The sequence below is a fragment of the Macrobrachium nipponense genome, chromosome 39, assembly GCF_015104395.2.
Source record: "Macrobrachium nipponense isolate FS-2020 chromosome 39, ASM1510439v2, whole genome shotgun sequence".
NCBI lineage: Eukaryota > Metazoa > Arthropoda > Malacostraca > Decapoda > Palaemonidae > Macrobrachium > Macrobrachium nipponense.
The window spans coordinates 48313365-48332922 of NC_061099.1; the positions used below are offsets into that span (position 1 = coordinate 48313365).

A 19558-nucleotide genomic window follows, 5' to 3' on the forward strand; every position below is an offset into this window, starting at 1 on the left:
AGAGGCGCGAGACACCAGTCAGGCGCGAGGCGCCAGCCAAGCGCGAGGAGTCAGCCAGGCGCGAGACGCCAGCCAGGCGCGAGGATCCTGCCAGGCGCGAGGCGCCAGCCAAGCGCGAGGAGTCAGCCAGGCGCGAGACGCCAGCCAGGCGCGAGACGCCAGCCAGGCGCGAGGCGCCAGCCAGGCGCGAGGCGCCAGCCAAGCGCGAAGAGCCAGCCAAGTACGAAGAGCCAGCCAAGCATAGGAGCTCTTTACACTCTCTTAGCCCCTCTCCTATTAGGAGTTTGTCTCCCGTAGAGAGAGTTTTTGAACAGGAAGACCCGGAACGGGAAGTGGCCTCTCCTTCTGATCCGATTTTGGAAGAGGACTCAGAGGACGAGTCTCACGGCAAAGAAGGACTGTCTAACTACAAAGTTTTGACAGCTCTCCTACTCCAGGAATACGGAGATGCATTGATCCCTGCCGCTCCTCCTTCGCCTCGTTCACTTTTTTCATGCTCTAAGACGCCGAAATCGTCGGCTTTCTTGAAGATGAGACCGACGATTTCTATGAAGAGAGCTCTGCAATCGCTGGATAGCTGGATGCTAACCAAGAAAGAGCTAGTAAGGACAGTGTTTTGCATGCCTCCCGCTAGACTTACGGGCAAGAGAGGGATTTGGTACCAGACTGGGGAGAATATGGGTCTCACACTCCCAGCTGCAGCTGAAGCTGACTTTTCCAGTCTGGTAGATGCATCCAGGAGACATAGCCTTCACACTGCTAAGATTACTTGGGGTCTTTCAGAGTTGGATCATCTCCTCAAGGGACTTTTTCACATTCTAGAAGTCTTTAACTTCCTAGATTGGTCCCTGGGGTGATGTCCAAGAAGGCTCATGCCCTGAAGGGCTAGAACCGGACGTACTCCTTGCAATTTTGTCATGTATTGACAAGGCGGTACAGGACGGCTCAGGGGAAGTTTCTTCCTTATTTGGAGCAGGTCTCTTGAAGAAGAGATCTGTTTTTAGCGCTTTCTTGACGAAAGCAGTATCCCATTCGCAAAGAGCAGCTTTGTTATTCGCCCCTAGGTCTGATTTTCTGTTCCCTTCACAGTTGGTGAGGGATATTTCCCGATCTCTGACGGAGAAAGCGACACAGGATCTTCTCCTGCAATCTTCCAGGAAGAAGAGACCAGTGATGGTGGGAGAAAAGAAAGGGGTGTCTACTCCTGTTCGGCCCTTTCGAGGAGGCCCTCCCACTAGAGTTACCGCTAAAAGGAAAACGACCGAGAAGAGAGGTCGAGCCTCGTTCCGCCCCTTTAAAAGGGGAAAGTGAAGTGGCGCTCCTCCAAACACCAGTAGGTGCCAGGCTCCGGGGATTTGCGGAAGCCTGGACTCTCATCGACACAGACGCTTGGTCGATGTCGGTGCTTCAGAAGGGATACCTCATTCCTTTCCTGGACAATCCTCCCCTGACGTCAACTCCGAGGGAATTGTCCGCCAATTACAAGGACCCTGTGTTGAAAGATACTCTTCAACAAATGGTGGATCAGATGTGGGACAAGAGAGCTATAGAACTAGTGCTGGATCAAAGCTCCCCAGGGTTTTACAATCGTCTTTTCTTGGTTGCGAAAGCCTCGGGGGGCTGGAGACCAGTTCTGGATGTCAGCGCTCTGAACAAGTTTGTTCAGAAACAGAAGTTCTCCATGGAAACCTCTGCTTCAGTCCTTGCGGCTCTTCGCCAAGGGGATTGGATGGTGTCTCTGGATCTCCAGGACGCCTATTTTCACGTCCCGATCCATCCTTCGTCGAAGAAGTACCTCCGTTTCATGACGGGGGGAAGGATCTTCCAATTCAGAGCCTTGTGTTTCGGCCTGTCTACGGCGCCTCAGGTTTTCACGAACCTTATGAAAAATGTGGCGAGATGGCTTCATCTGAAAGGAATCAGTATATCTCTGTACCTAGACGACTGGCTTATCAGAGCAAAGTCAGAGAAACAGTGTTTGGAGGACCTGACTGTGACACTAAACCTGATAAAGACATTAGGATTACTCGTGAACCTCGAGAAGTCCCAACTGATCCCCAGCCAGAACTTGGTCTATCTGGGGATTCGGATGGATTCTCGGGGTTTTCGAGTATTTCCTTCTCAAGAGAGACTAGCGAGAGGTTTAGAAAAAGTCTCTCTCTTCCTAAGGAAGGAACGTACTTCGGCGAGGGAATGGTTGAGGCCATGTTAGGGACCCTTTCCTCGCTCGAACAGTTCTTTCATCTAGGAAGACTTCATCTCCGTCCTCTTCAGTTCTTCCTCAGAAGTTCGTGGGACATGAAGACAGGACTCCTCTCGGACAGTTTTCCCATTCCAGATCTGATGAAACGCCATTTAGAATGGTGGTTACTCCCACTGAGGGAAAACAAGGGTACTTCCCTGGAAATACAGAGCCCAAACCTTGTATTGTTTTCCGACGCGTCGGAAAAAGGTTGGGGAGCAACTTTGGGAAAGAGAGAAGTGTCAGGCACTTGGAATGCTCTTCAAGTGTCCTGGCACATAAACTGCAAAGAACTGTTGGCTGTACACCTAGCTCTAAAGAGCTTCGAACCGTTAGTGAGCAACAAAATAGTACAAGTGAATGCGGACAATACAACCGCTCTGGCATACATTCGGAAGCAAGGAGGTACTCACTCGTATGCCCTTTACGAACTCGCAAGAGACCTGCTGTTGTGGACATCGCAAAGGAACATCTCTCTATTGACGAGGTTCGTTCAGGGAGTAAGGAACGTGAGAGCGGACAGGCTGAGCAGGAGGAACCAGGTCCTTCATACCGAATGGACCCTCCACTCAGACGTTGCCGCAATCTCTGGTCTCTTTGGGGGACTCCTCATGTCGACCTCTTTGCCACGTTCCTCTCGAAGAGACTGGAAGTCTTCTGTTCAGTAGTGGAAGACCCAGAGCTCTAGCAGTAGACGCCTTCCTGCTAGATTGGTCTCAGGTAGACGTTTACGCATTTCCCCCATTCAAGATTCTGGGGCAAGTGCTCAGGAAGTTTGTGACTTCAAGGGGACAAGAATGACCCTGATAGCCCCCTTTTGGCCAGCTCAAGAGTGGTTCCCAGAGGTACTGGAGTGGATAGTAGACTTCCCCAGATCCCTTCCACAAAGGAAGGATCTTCTCAGACAACCACACTTCGAGAGGTTTCATCAAAAACCTCCCCGCTCTCGCTCTGACTGCCTTTCGACTATCGAAAGACTTGTCAGAGCGAGAGGCTTTTCTAGCAAAGCAGCAAGCTCGATCGCTAGAGCCCGGAAGAACTTCCACTATCCGGGTTTACCAATCCAAGTGGGAAGTTTTTAGAAGGTGGTGTAAGTCGAAGAAGTTGTCCTCCTCCAGTACCTCTGTAACAGAAATAGCTGATTTTCTGTTATTTCTGAGAGAAGAATCGCGTCTCTCCGTAGCCACGATAAAGGGCTATAGGAGTATGCTATCGGCCGTCTTTAGGAATAGAGGCCTAGATTTGGAAACGATAAAGATCTACATGATCTGATTAGGTCTTCTGAGACCAAGAAGTCTAAGATTACTTCTCCCCCTAACTGGAATCTAGACGTAGTGCTGAAGTTCTTGTCTTCAGAGAGATTTGAACCCCTACATTTGGCCTCGTTTCGTGATATAACGAGAAAATGTTTATTTCTTTTGTCACTGGCGACGGCGAAAAGAGTTAGTGAACTGCACGCCCTTAGTGACAAAGTCGGGTTCAATATAGATTCAGCCATCTGTTCCTTCAAGGAATTATTCTTGGCGAAGAATGAAAATCCTTCGAATCCCTGGCCGAGAAACTTCGAGGTAAAAGGATTATCGGGTCTCGTCGGCAGGGAACCGGAGAGGTCTCTTTGCCCAGTAAGGGCGTTAAAGTTTTACTTACAGAAAAAGGAACAGTTGGGAGGTTCTAGACAAGGTCTTTGGTGCTCAGTGAAGGATCCATCAAGACCTATGTCTAAGAATGCTTTAGCCTTTTTTGTCAGGAACGTAATTACGGACGCTCATAAGGCTTGCACGGATGATTCTTTAAAACTCCTGAGAGTAAGAGCTCATGAAAGTTGAGAGCAGTGGCGACGTCTCTCTCTTTTCAGAGAAATATGTCACTGAAGAATATCTTGGAAGCGACATATTGGAGATGTAATTCTGTGTTTGCTTCTCACTATTTGAAGGACGTGCGTGTGACCTATGAAAAATGTTTTTCCTTAGGTCCTTTTGTGTCTGCGGGCACAATCCTGGGTACAGGAGCTGACAACAATCCTTAATTTTTTACTACTTAAGTCTAATAGATATGCAGTAGGGCCTCGTTATCCACGGGGGATAGGGCCTAGAACCCCCCCGTGATAAGTAAATACCCGTGTTATCCTGATACCCCCCTCAAAAATTGCTTAAAACTGCCTACTTTAATAGTTAACCCACCCAAGACCACTATTCCAATGTTTATAACTGCCTACTTTAGTTCAAACACCAAATATGTTTTCAACTATCACCTAAAACTAAATTCAAGACAGTTTTAAAGTTATTGTACAAAATTAGCCTTAAAAAATAAATGTAGTATATGTACTACTGTACATAGGTATGTAGCCTACTAGCCTAGGGATTACAGCTAGAAGCCTACATACGCATAGTGGGCCTCTTTTTTTTTTACAAGGAAAGAGAGGATGAGTGGTAAGAGAACTATCAAAATATGTAAATCATATGGGTACTCACCAACAATCTATGTTGATAAAAGATGGCGACGATTTTGCAGTGCAATCCAGTAATATAACGATAATGCTACCAACAGTATGCAGCGAAACATCTCTTCCCTTCGTCACAACACGTTAATACTAGTATATTCCACGTAAAAACCTTCATCTGACCTTTAGGCGTCTTTCCCATATGAGTAAAAGAATCAGGGCTTTTGGATGCCACATAATTAACTCGTTTATATGGGTACAATTTAAAGAACGCGCCGCACACCACATTTCATAACAACAACAAACAAACGTTTGTAGGCCAGTGTTGCCAACTGGGAATGGCAATTTCTTGCTAGATTTTGTTCCATAAAAGGCTAAAAAAAATCACATACCGTATATACTCGAATAACGTGCAATCTCCCATATCGTGCAACCCCCTAATTTTCACCAATAAACAGTGGTTTTGTGTTTTGTCATGTATCTCATGTATCATGCAAGTTCATAAGGTTGGTGGTTTAGCCTGCTAATGGCCGAGTCATTCAGATGTGTGCTGATGCTAGTCAATTTACGGTAATTTTCTTATTAATCTCGAGAATTGAATAGAAAATCTCAAGATTAAAAAAAAAATCCCAAGATAATAAAATAATTGTAAAAATAACACGCCTTGGAGTCCTTAATCATTCATCTCTCTCTCTCTCTCTCTCTCTCTCTCTCTCTCTCTCTCTCTCTCTCTCTCTCTCTCTCTCTCTCTCTCTCTCTCTCTCTCTCTCAGGAATAAATACGTACGTACTGTAATTTGCAGTAAATGTGTAGACATTGTGTGCGTGTTTAAAAAAATGTGCAGTACACACACATTCCGATGTTTCGGTTTTTGGAATTTTTCAGATTTCGGAAATGTGAGGTCAGATGCATAATCAAACAAACACCACTACTGCAGCAAAACATTTTTTTCCCTTTATGTTTTTCATTATTGTTATTTATTAATTACAGTTTATTTAAATAAATATTAATATAATACTGTAAATGAATGTGAGATAATTAAGATCACCTATAATAAAATAGTGGGACAATTAATACCATATGTTCACTAATAGGTATTATTTTCAAAAACATTCCGTAAAACACAAAAAATATATGTACATAACAATCAAAATATAATAATGTTTTGCAGTTCAACTTGTGAATTTTAACAATAAGTATGACTATATAATATATTTTACCATATCGATCTTGAAGTTGAAGAGTCGTAAAATTCTGAGGATGGTCCGGGAAAAGGATTTGTACTTTGTGATTACGTATCGCTACAACACCATGTGGTATTTTCATACCACTATATTGATGACGCATCGCTACGACACACTGGTGTTTTTCATACCACTATACGTTAAAGTTAAAAACCATGACATAGAATCGACTTTGCGACTTCGTTCACTTTGATATTTTTAACGATACAATAACTATCATTTGTACTACTAAAACCATCTTCACATAAGTAATTTTTCGTAAGATATGTGTTGTTGCAAAAGCTAGCTTATACATAAAAGGCTTTTATAATTTAAGTCATCTTAGATATACATATGCACCCAAACTCATTGTGGGGAAATTTACTACTGTTTCCTCGGATATTGAAATACTTTAGCATCATTCAAACACTTTAATAATATAATGCATAAATACTAGGCTATACATATTTACATCGTATACAAATACTACATACAGTTATATACACATACTTTTATATACAAAGTTAACAGTTATATACACATACTTTTATATACAAAGTTAATAATATGAATAGTGATCAGACGACAGCTGTGCACTGGACTACATACGTACTACTTGGAAGATAAAACGAACAAAAATTTTGTTGTTGTTAGTCGCCGGGATAGATTAACATTTTTCCAGAGATTAAAAAGCTGAATTTTGTTTTGAAGGTATGTCAACCGCGATATTATATTATTGTTTTCACGAAGGAATAAAGGGATTTTGACGAAGGAAAAATCTATTTCTGGGTGATTGGCTCGTGTCGCCCTATGAAAGTAATCCTTAATATCATCTTTCTAGGTAAAATATCCTAAAATTACCAGAGAAAAAACAAAATTTAAGAAATGTCAGTAGACTGACTCGCTCACTCTTAAAAAGAAGTGTCGGTATGATATAGGGGCGAGTGTGGAACACTACCACGAGACAAACACCAATTAGAACTTCCCTATCAGAATCCCCCTAAGAGAGAGCGATACCAACGGGCGATGCAGCCTCTACCACTAACTACTAGAGGACGCCACGGACAGCAGCGCCCCTAGCGGTCATCCTTAATTAAAACATAAATACATCTTGTCCTGCAAGGGGGGGAAAGCAAACCAAAAAAAAAAGGGATGGGTTTCATAGGGCGACACGAGCCAATCACCCAGAAATAGATTTTTCCTTCGTCAAAATCCCTTTTCTGGGCTCAGCTCGTGTCGGCCTATGAAAGAGTACCAGAGAAACAGACAAGATGGAAAAGAAAAGGGATGAATAACGATATAAAATGATGGACTATAATATAAGTAATCAATACAGCATACAAATTAAGTACTTAAACTAACTTATTATGTAATCAATTAACAAATGTTAGTAAACTAAAGTACTTAATGGTAGTAACAAAAATCAATTATGCATGTAAAATAAAGAAATGTTTGAATTTACTTAATTAGAACATAAAGTACAATTATATACATACATGTGTCCTCACCCTAGCATAAAAATAAGGGTAGGTCACACTCAATTCCATCATTAATACAATTAATACAATTAATTCAAATATATACAAACACATTGTGACTGAAGTTATCACAAATCTAATTGGAGAATTTATACAACATATTGTGGCCTATCCTAGCATAAAAATAAGGGTAGGACCACTGAAGTACATATCAGTACAATGGTTGTCCCTAGCAAAAAAATAATAAAGGGACAAACCACTATAACACACAACGGCTAAGGCTATGATGATGAGTAGTCCTGGCGATAGGTTGAGGGCATGTTGGTTGAAGTAGGTAGGAAGGAGACCTGGATTGAATACTACAACTACTAAGCAGTATCAGGGGAAACTATGTTTCCCGCTCTACTGCTGAAAACTTTAAAGATTCCAAGGACTTTAAATATGCCGTTTAAAGACTGTCGGGGATTTCCATCCAGTATACTTTCTAAGATCCTCAAAGTTCATATGTTGGAAATAATTAATAGAGGTGGCTACTCCCCTGATATCATGTGCTTTTGGGAATGACTCAGGTTGGCTTGTTTAATGAAGTAAAGGATTTGTTGTCTAATACCTTTAACTGACAAAGTACCACCTTTTTCTCTCATGAAGAGAGCACCCGAGGATCTAGAAGAAGTACGAGATAGAAAGGCTCTAAGAGTTGATACTGGGTCAGAGAGAAGGATCCTGTGGAAGTGGGATAACCTTCCAAGGAGCCCACCTTGCAAGAGGATCTTCATTTTTGGCTAAAAAGCTACGATCCGGAGCAAGTAGAACTTCTCCTGATGGGAGGCATTCCACATGACCCGCATCCCTGGATAGAGCCGACAGTTCTGAAATTCTCGCTCCTGAGCTAGGCTTAATAAGAATAATCCTTCCTCAGGAGCATTAATGAATGTACAAGATGAGTTGTCAGTATCTGAAGCTAGTTTGAGAACATCATTTAAGAACCATGAAACTGTAGTAGGCCTCTGAGAAGGTCTAAGTCTAGCACAGGCTTTAGGGATAGATGTGAAATAAGATTCAGTCAATCTATCTGAAAACCTACTTGAAAGATTTTCTTCAAAGCCGACTTATGAGTGGTAATCGTGCTAGCTGCTAAACCTTTTTCAAATAAGATCTGAAAAAGGATATAGCCAAATTAACTGTCATGGTTGGTAGTGTTCGATTCTCTCAAGAAAGATGCTAATTTCTTAACAGCTGAGTCATATTGTCTAATGTTGACTCCCTCTTATCTGATTCTAGGAAGAGAATATTCTGTGGATCAATGTCAGCATCTTTATTAGCCGCAAACTTCATGAAGTCCATAAAGTTAGGGTCTGGAGAGTTCCTGAGGAAGCGAACACAGTCCTCATTTGTACTGAGTGTGATAGTGGGATTGGGGATCCGTTGAGGTCGGAGACCCAATTCCAAGAGAAGCGGATACCAGTTGCTCTTGGGCCAGTCCGGTGCAATCAGAGCTACTATCCCTTTGAAAGACCTTAGTTTGTCTAGGACTTTCAAGAGAAGATTCACTGGAGGAAAAACATAAATTCTCCTCCATTGATTCCAAGCCAACGACAGGGCGTCTGTGGGCATAAGACCAGAGGTCCAGGTTGGGGGCCACAATAGCAAGGGAGCTTGTGGGTTTGCTTGTGAGGCGAAGAGGTCCACTTGGAGACCTGGGACTCTCTCGGCTTACCCACATGGAATGACCCGACGTCCAGAGACACTCTGATTCCAGAGGGACTGACCGGACAGGGCGTCTGCTATCACATTTTCTTTCTTACTCCTGCCAGATGAGGTGGCAGACAGATGCCATTTGTGTTTTGCTTGCTAATGCAAAGATGGCTATCATGACATGGTTCACATGCTTGGATTTGACCCTCCTCTGTTTGATGCAATGGACTACACTGCACTGTCCAAACTCGCCTAGATGAGACTTTTTCGGGGGAAGCAGTCTCTTCAGAGTAAAGAAATACTGCCATTGCTTCCAACACATTTATGTGGAGCTGGCGAAATTGAACTGACCAAGTCCCCTGAACCTGTTTGAACTGAGAGTATCCCCCCACCCGGACAGGGATGCGTCCGTGTGAATGGTTAACATGGGAGGGGATATTGAAGGGGTACTTTCTTGGCTAAATTCTTTACTCTTGACCAAGGCCGTAGTTGGTTGCGGAGGATCTGTGGGATCACGGACAACTTGTCTCGATATTTGGAGTTTGCTTTGACCGCCAAATTCGATTTATATCTTTCAGCCTTGCTTTCAGAAGGATCTGTTACTGAAGCAAAACTGAAGAGACCCTAGGATTCTCTCCTGGTTTCTTCTTGACGTTTGTTGCACTTGAGAAATTGCCTGACAGATTTTGGCTATTTCCTTCCGTTTGGCTACTGGAATTGATAGATTGTGGGAGGACAAATCCCATTGGATTCCTAGCCACTGAAACGAGATTCCGGAACAAGTCTGGATTTCGTTTTGTTTATCTGGAACCCCAGATGTTCCAGAAAGTGAACTACCTTTTTTGGTAGCTTTGAGACATTCCTCGACTGTTTGGTGCCCAGATTAACCAATCGTCGAGGTATGCCGCTACCATATTCCCTGAGCTCTCAATTGTTGTACAACCACTTCTGCTATCTTTGTGAATACCCTGGGGGCTACATTCAGACCGCAAGGGCATCACTTTGAATGAGTGAATCTGACTTCCTAGCCTGAATCCTATGAATGGGCGGAAGTGCCTGGCTATAGGGATATGATAGTATGCGTCTGTAAGATCGATGGAGCATGTGACGGCTCCACGCGGCAGTAAGGTCCTTACTTGCGAGAGGGTAAGCATCTTGAACTTGTCGCAGCGAATGAAAGAGTTTAGCTTTGACAAGTCTAAGATTACCCTTCTTTTTTGTTGAGCCTTTCTTTGGCACGCTGAATAAGCGACCTTGAAATTTTAGATGTTTGACTCTCGCAATAGCTCCCTTTCTGAAGGAGTTCTTCGCGTAATCTATCAATTCCTTTGACGGTACCTGATGGAATGATTTGATTGGAGGAGGATCTTGGATCCAGCTCCAGCCTAATCCTTTGGACACTATGCTCTGTGCCCAACTGCTGAACACCCACCTGTGGCGGAAGAGGAACAGCCTCCCTCCTACCTGGGGAGCCTCATTGCTGATGGGCGGGTTGGCCACCACGCCCTCCTCTGAACTGCTTACTCCTTGCGCCCCTTCCTGCGCCACGGTGACGAAAGTAACCTCTCGCCCTACCCCTCGATTGAGAGTAGCCTTGAGCCTCATAAGCAGGGTTAAAGGCAGGCGAGATGGCATAGGAAGTCGAAGGTTGCGATTGCTGAGGCACCAGGAGGAAAGGCTGAGTTTGCTTAGATGTAGCAGGTTGTCCTTGTTGGGTGACTGGGACTGCCTGCACAAACTGCTGCTGATGCTGGAGTTTTTTATATGGCTGGAACCTCCTACCAGCCTTCTTTGGTTTCTTGCCAGCAGTGGGAACGGATTCCTGTTTCCTCTTAGAGGAAAATACCCCACCTAGCCTCTAAGGCTCTGGTTGAGTCTCGCAGCTTCGTGGTGAACTTCGTTCACTGCTGACTCTGGGAAGAGATCCGCTCCCCACATGCTGGCAGTCAAGAGTCTATTAGGCTCATGCCTGATAGTACACTCTTGAAGAACATGCTTCCGACAGTTCTTCCTGGCTTGGAAGAAGTCAAAAGCGTCTAACAGAACCGTCTGAAATTGCGATTTTGCTAAGATTTTGAATAGCGGTTCATTCGCGTAAGACAGCGCAGCCATTTCCGTGACTATGAGGGAGTTAAGGGACCTGCCAAACCTAGTTCGCGCATCGAACTCTGCCTGGATTAGGGAGTCCGCAGCCTAGTAACTTCTCACCGAACTGGTCCATAGCGCAGTCCGGCTTGAGTTTACCCTGCGTGAAAGTAGCTGGCAGGTTTTCCCATAACTCTCCGAAGGCGGGAAAGAGTGGAGAAGTGGACTCCGACTCTCTCAACTGTGGAACGGGCTCATCCTTGAGGACTGCCTGAAGAGCCTTCTCCACCAATTTCGTGGCGAACGAAGAGAGACCTCCTCTTCCGTGGCGAAAATAGTGAAGGGGCTCTTATAGGCCTGGAGTTTAGTATTAGTACACTCCCAGTCCTCAAGGCAGTGAACCCATTCCCGTTGGGCGTGATCTCTGCTGTAGAGGACTGACTCCTTCGAGATCTTGTCCTCCCTTGTAAGAGCTGTTGGCGTCAGCCTAGCATACCCGATGAAAGGCTGTGACAGACCCGGAGGATAGAACTCGAAGTCCTCAATCCTTCGAGTGCCAAACTCCGGGATCGAAATCATCCCGTCTTTAAAGGGAGCGTAGGCCGCTACTCTCCATGGATTCTCCATAGAGAAAGCTGGCAAGGAGTCGTAAGACGGGAGTTGGAGAATCCCCGTGCTAGAAGCAGGGGATACTGGGGGAGGAGCCTGGGATAGCCCAGCCATCCGATCCTCATTCTCCCTTACTCTATTCGAGAGTTCCTGGACCGTCTGTCCAGTTTGAGACAGAGTGCTCGACAATTGTGCGAACATCTGCTCAAAACGTGTTCCCCAAGCTGAGATTTGGGAACCAACCATCACTCCTACCTGCTCCATCATTCCTGGTGAGACAGGAGAAGGAACGCAGGAGCTGGTGCTTGCCACCCCTGCCGGCATAGCCGGAGAGGGGGCAGCGGAGGCGGGAGAAGGCAACGACTCGGAGGTAGCGCGAGCTTTCTCCTTCGAAGCCTTGCCTCTGGAGCTCTTCGACTGGGAAGAGCTTGGCTTAGCCTTCACCGCGTCGGCGTAAGAAGTCGATGACTTCCTAGCCGAAGAAGACGAAGACGACTTCCTAGAAGTCGACTTAGACAAGGTCTTCGGTTCTCTCTTTCCCTTCTCCTTAGGAGGTACAGAGAGAGCGGGAGTGCGGCTAGGGATCTCGGATCCCGGAAAGCCTTGGAAAGAGGCGGAAGAAGAAGGGACAGGAGAAGATCCAGGAGCGCCCAAGGAAAGACCTTGGGCGCCCGACAAACCTACCTCAACCAACAAATCCTCACTCACTACCGCCATCGGCTCGAGATTCAGGTCCAGGCCGGCGACGTCCGGAACTGGCTCCTGGGCGGCTACGAGCCCCAACGACTGCTGGAGATCTTGCTGGATGGCGGCTATCACGGGGGCGGCGGACAAGGGGTCGACGTAGCCCGTCGACTTGCCCGCAGGGAAGATCTGGATGGCCAGCTTTCTATCCAATATGTAGGGCTGGCCCTTGGCGGCGTTCTTCCCAAAGCCGCCCACCCACGCTTTCAGGGTGGCGAGGGCGACTTCCCTCACACCGCTAGCCTGAAAGAAAGGCTGAATTAGCTACCAATTGCGGACAGGGTTAACAAACTTACGAACTAAAAGTGTTAGTAAATTGATAAATAACCTCATAATGGTCTTACCCCATCAACCAGCTGACCGACCAGGTCGTAGCAAATAGTGCAGGCCTCGGGATGCCAGACGATAGACTCGTTGAACAGGGTGGCACATGGGGCGTGAGACCTGCACTCGTCATGTCCGCAGGGGTCATGCAGCGTCGCATTACAAGCGAGGACCTGGCAGTTGGTAGCCTGTAAGTGGAAACGTACATGAGTACAGAGTAAACACTTACAGCCTAACATATGCTCCGCTGGTGCCGGAGCGATAAAGTTAGATAAAACCAGAGCCCTGCTAAAATACGTGTGGTAACCATGTTGGAAGAAAGGCTATGGCTCCGCCAGTGGCGGAGGCACAAGAATCAACCAACTAGGAGTGGTGGTAATGGAAACCACAACGGATAATGGCGGGGATGGTTGATTAACATAAATATATAATACACAATTCATTGTAAAATATCTTAAATTAGGGTATATATCCTTAACATAGTATAGTAACAACATCAAAACCAACTTCTCTCCACCCGTCTACTAGAAGAGTGCGTAGGTAAGGGTAAGCTCCCTTCCGGTAGCGGGGGAGAGATATAAAGGATATAGTAGGCAAGCAATCGACCATCCATAGCACCCACCCTGCCCGCTAGCGGAGCCAAAATATCCTATAACCAAAGGGGCCCGGCTGCGACGGAAGGCTCCTTCGTATCGTAAGGGAGGTGGCTGAGTAATGGGTCGGGGGGAAAGGAGGTCCCGGTGAAACACGGCGGGAGCGAGGTGGAAAGGGGGGAAGGGATGGCCTACTCCTCCCCACCTCACACCAACTACCCGTATGGAGACCCGGGTACCTCATGGTGGTCGTCCTATACCCTGCTGGTGGAACCCCCCGGCACCTCCGGAATGTGAGAGAAGGCTATGAGGTTGTTATGACAACCAAGGGGTGGCCCCCAGCTCCTCCCTACATCAGAGAGGGAGGGAAGGGGCAGGGCAAGGTGCTATGGAACACGTGACCACCAGTGGCCTAGGCCGCGATCAACACAACCGTGGTAGGGCCACGTGAACCAAGCTGTACCAATACATGGACAAGCACCATAGGCTAGCCTAACACCCTAAATAATAATAATAAAATACATCGAAAGGTGGAAGAGACACTTTTAGTAAAAGAGAAGAAGCCCAGGAGGAGGCAAACTATTCCAAGAAACAGGAGCCTACTCGGAGCCAGCGATAGCCGATGTAGAGCAAGAGCCGGGATGCTGGGCCAGAATAAAAATAATAGCCCTAAATACCAAGCTAAGAGAATGGTAAGAGGGCTAAACTAGCTAAAACTCGATGTAAAACAATGAACGTGATATAAAGTAATGCCCATAAGTATAAGAAGTCCCCCAGTATGGAGGACCAGGCTGAATTCTTACGAGGCAGCATGGCCGCCACGAGCAACGGGGAACCGGGGAACCGTATATGACCTATATAAAAAAGGAAAATACTGGTACCCGGAAGATAAAACTGCGATAAAATATTACTTATGAGTTACTTAACTTAGCCGTGGCAATTGCTGAGCGTTCCATCGTAGAAAACGAGATAAATCCAGAGAAATATTAGCACAAGAAAAAACTGCGTCTAGACTCTGGCGCTAAAAATTAAGGATGACCGCTAGGGGCGCTGCTGTCCGTGGCGTCCTCTAGTAGTAGTAGTAGAGGCTGCATCGCCCGTTGGTATCGGCTCTCTCTTAGGGGGATTCTGATAGGGAAGTTCTAATTGGTGTTTGTCTCGTGGTAGTGTTCACACTCGCCCCTATATCATACCGACACTTCTTTTTTTTAAGAGTGAGCGAGTCAGTCTTACTGACATTTTCTTAATTTTGTTTTTTCTCTGGTAATTTTAGGATATTTTACCTAGAAAGATGATATTAAGGATTACTTTCATAGGCCGACACGAGCTGAGCCCAGAAATTATATAAAGAAAATTATTGAGTAATTTTTGCCGTCAGCAGTCAGAAAATCACGAACATGGTAACGTTCAAACCTAGTGCCATCCATGGCGTATGTCTATAAATAGAACAGAAGCAGAGGGCAGTCATTGGATAACAGATCTCCATGGCTACCAACCAACCAATCAGGTGTTAGTTATACTACTCTGTAATTTCTTAGAATGAACGTTTACACACACGAAGCTAACGATGATGTATGTGTTTTGCATACAGTACGTAGTTTTAGTTTTTATTATTAGTGTAAGTATTTTACTGATTTCATGAAGAATAGAATGATTCCTTCTCATTACTTTGAATGCAAAATGGCTTGAAGATTCTTCCGCAAAAAGAAGAGAAAAAAAAATTCCTTAGAAGATGATATCTATTTACTAACGCGGTTGACATACCTTCAAAACGAAAAATTCAGCTCTTTAATCTCTGGAAAATGTTAATCTATCCCGGCGACTAACAACAACAAAATTTTTGTTTGTTTTATCTTCCAAGTAGTACGTACGTAGTCCAGTGCACAGCTGTCGTCTGATCACTACTCATATGATTAATTTTGTATATAAAAGTATGTGTATATAACTGTTAACTTTGTATATAAAAGTATGTGTATATAACTGTATGTAGTATTTGTATACGATGTAAATATGTATAGCCTAGTATTTATGCATTATATTATTAAAGTGTTTGAATGATGCTAAGTATTTCAATATCCGAGGAAACAGTAGTAAATTTCCCCACAATGAGTTTAGTTTGGGTACATATGTATATGGTGACTTAAATTATAAAGCCTTTTATGTATAAGCTAGCTTTTGTAACAACACATATCTTACGAAAAATTACTTTATGTGAAGATGGTTTTAGTAGTACAAATGATAGTTATTGTATCGTTAAAAATATCAAAGTGAACGAAGTCGCAAAGTCGATTCTATGTCATGTTTTTCCTAAACGCGTTGACTTAACCTGTTAAGCGTCACCCACGTAATAATACGTTTTACCGCGATCTACTCGGTAGCGCCTTCAACGGGGATATTACATTCAAAACTTTGACTGTGCTTGTCAAGCCGTCAGCCCCGTAATAATACGTTTACCTCGTATAGAAAGTGTAGGAACATCATTTGGTAACACTCTCAGCACACGGGGAACTTATTTCCAGCCTGGCAACTCTTTCCTGGTGGTCGCTTATGCTAAAAACTGCCTGTCCCTGTTGGTTTTCTTTCAATACGCTTCGGGCGTTTATCGAGACAAATTGGATTTCGCGTCTTTCACAATGAATGTCCCAAAGAGGAGGCGTATTTCTTCAGGTGAGATCATTCAAATACTAGATAGGAGGATCTGATATTGATACCTATTTGATGATGAGAGCTCTAGTTCTGAATCCTCCAGTGATGATACAAACTTTTCTTCCAATAGCGGGAGTGAAGATGAATTTTCTTTGCGAGTGACTCCGGACTCCGAGAGAGAGAGAGAGAGAGAGAGAATTTCCTACACTTAATTACAGTAAGAATAATAAACATAAAAATCAATATTAACTTTGAAAAACTATCATCAGTGCTATGATCGCTGATTACAAAAAAAGCGTGACGGTACGTTAGCAGCGAGCTCATCCGGGGAGGACGCTTAACAGGTTAAAGGAGAACGTTATTTTGGTTGTTTATCACTGGCACAAACCCATAACAATGCAGTGTATGTATGATAATTCTAAACTATTATTCACTACCAAAATAACGATGATATTTTGTATTGAAAATTAATGTTACGTATATTCCAAACATTATTACTACGTAGCATGAATAGTACTATAAAAATTTCGAAAGATAATCTTGCTGTGAACGCTACCATAAATTTGATTTTCATATACGTACGTACAATTTTGTCAGCTGGCTGACCTCGCATAGATAAAATTGATTTCACTGATATGGAATTACTCCACGAATAGCCTTTTTATTATGAAGATACGACGATAATATATAAGGTAAAAAATGCTTTTATGTATTTCGTTTACGCTTCGTCGCCAATAACAAACAGCAATACTTACGATAATCTATGACAAATAGCGTTTGTATGACTTCATTGTTCAGAGAAGTTATATACGAATACTGCCAAAATAGTAATGAAGTTCGAATTAATTTTAGCCTTAATGTTATTACTACTGTAATTACACTACCACTACTATTAAAATTTCTAAAAGTTTATCAAAACAAAAAATGTCGCTTTGAACGCAACCGTATACATAAACCATTTTCGTAGGTAAAGGTATATGCTTACATTTTGTGGCTGGCCACTCCGACGATAAGTTGAGTGCAATGATGTGGAATTATTCTTCGAATAGGCTATTTATTATGAAGATATGACTAATATATATGGTAAGAATGGTTTTATTACCTTTATTGTCAATTAATATCATAATGTGAATGTTTGTGTACGTTGGTCGTTATCGCACTGCAACTACGCTTAGCCTACCAATGAACGTCGTACATAAACCTTGAATAGGCTATTTATTTCGAAGATAGGACAATAATATATTAGGTGAGAATGGTTTTATTACCTTTATTGTCAGTTAATATCATTATATGAGTCTTTAAATGAATGTTGGTAGTTATCGGACCACGGCCGAGGGTTAGCCTACCGAAAAACATCGCATACACAACACAACAAACCCGTGATGCAGCGATTCATACCAGTGATGTAACATGAGAAACGGTCCAAGAAAAAACCCGTGATTAACTGGATCCGTGAATAAGCGATGCCCCACTGTGTTCTAGACTTTCTGCTGAACAAGTACAGATACCGCACAGGCGGCCAGTCACTTCCGTTCAGTAAGGAACTCTTGTGATATCTTTTAGTAGATGAGTATCTTTTTTTTTTTTGAAAAATTATTGTGTGCGTGTGCAATTTGGTTTGAGTTACGGTTATTGCGAAGAGTTGGGGATAACTCGGAGCAATTTTTAATACTAACATGGTGGTTAGGATCAGGTGGTCGGGATTGGTTGTGTGCTCCTTAATAAGGTGTGTTGTCATATAAGTGGATCAGCACCCATTGACAAAGTCCTTTCAGGCTCTGCCGAGTAAGTGGATAAGACCCCTTCGGCAGACCCACAAGAATTCTTGGCCATAGATCACATATCTCGCTAAAGTTTCTTGAGGTGATGCAGACTACGGGGCAAACACCCACGAAGTCTACCACCTATCAGGTAGGAACCAAGGTTTTATTTATACCTACAACATATGTTGTTTACCTGTCTATTCCAGAAGTAGCTGTCTCTTACCCTCCACCGAAGGGTGCCAATCAGCTATGTATATATCTGACAGGTAAGTTGATTGTATGAAAATGATATTGTTATGATACAATAAAGTTTCATACATACTTACCTGGCAGATATATACGATTAGGGCCCACCCAGCCTCCCCGCAAGGAGACAGGTGGAAGAGAAAATATATGAGTAGAAAACGGGAATGGTTCCTAGTCCTGCCGCCCAGGGCAGGCCGGTAGATCACCTGACCTACCTGTAGCGAGTGGCGCGAAATTTGAATTTCTGTCGGGGACGACGGAGTCTTAGCTATGTATATATCTGCCAGGTAAGTATGTATGAAACTTTATTGTATCATAACAATATCATTTTTCAGATAAATCACCTCTGTTGTACCTAACCTCTCTTTTGAAAGGCAGTAAAACTAGATGTTTATTTCAGATGATACACCACTTCACCGGACAGTTGGATCATTCAATGAAAAGGTGGCAAAAGTTTTACTGGAAAGTGGTGCAAACACTGGAGCAGTCAACAATTTAGGTAAGATGTTATTCTTGTTACCTTAAAAATGTTTTGGTTGATGAAGGAATACAGTACCTCGAAAAAAATAGGATTGCCAATCACAAATGTTACCTTAGCAGTACAAAAATCATTTCCAGTGTGTTCTAGTTTTGTTATATGGCAATTGTGAAACTTATTTGCAAATTTTGTAGAACTTTGAATTTTCTTCAATCTTTTTTATTTTGTGGATGATTTGCATTGCTCTAAAATTGTCGGTTGGTGCTGAAAATAGATTTTCAGTCTAATTCCTCACTGGATTTGGCAACAAAATACTCTTGCAGCTACCATTATTCTGTAATGTTATTCTGATTCATTTTTATGGTTCTGTGATTTCAGGTAGCACTCCACTGAGCTACGCTTGCACATTCGACCGCACCCATAATGCAAATATTACAAGACTCATATTGAAACATGGAGCTGATACCAACGCAAGGCAGTATAATGGTAGAATGTGTCTCTGTTGGACATTACCATTTTTTGTACTATTTTTATATGACATCCGATTACTGCTTATAAGCAAAATATACTTGTTCCGATACGAATACAGACCATTGGTCCTTTACAATAGGAATGTAACTTGCGGCAGCTGGAACCGGTCGAAAGCTTCGAACAAGGGAGTTTGGTAGTTAACTGCATGTCCGACAGTCCGCGCACCACGCAACTGGGAGGTGAAGATCCACTTTGCTTTCGGCCACCGACAGAGACAGACGTGTTGTGTGCCTCTCTGCCCGCTATTGTCGTACGCTTTGTATCTTCTCAAACTTGGTTTGCTTTGTGTGTATGGTAAAATACTGTAAGTACGTGTGCTTTGTATTTTATTATTGACTTTTGTAATGGATTCCCGTGAGCTGGAGATGTCCCAACGCCCCCCAACAGCCGCAGAGTTTGCCCTGGTGTGGAGGGCCGTAAGTGTGGGGCCTTCCGCCCCTTTCCAGAAGTGAATCCTCATG

General features: G+C 43.8%; 2 protein-coding genes across 4 annotated transcripts in view; both read left to right on the top strand.

The window, feature by feature from the left end:
• The window catches only part of LOC135210327 (uncharacterized), a 702311-nt gene that overhangs the window by 135845 nt on the left and 546908 nt on the right, over positions 1-19558 (top strand).
• LOC135210325 (poly [ADP-ribose] polymerase tankyrase-1-like) overlaps positions 1-19558 on the top strand; it is a 331749-nt gene that overhangs the window by 89423 nt on the left and 222768 nt on the right. For all 3 annotated transcript variants that reach the window (XM_064243209.1, XM_064243210.1, XM_064243211.1), the window contains exons 9-10: positions 18489-18587; positions 18945-19052. In XM_064243209.1, coding sequence (XP_064099279.1) covers positions 18489-18587; positions 18945-19052 — 207 coding nt within the window. The remainder of the gene's footprint in view (positions 1-18488; positions 18588-18944; positions 19053-19558) is intronic.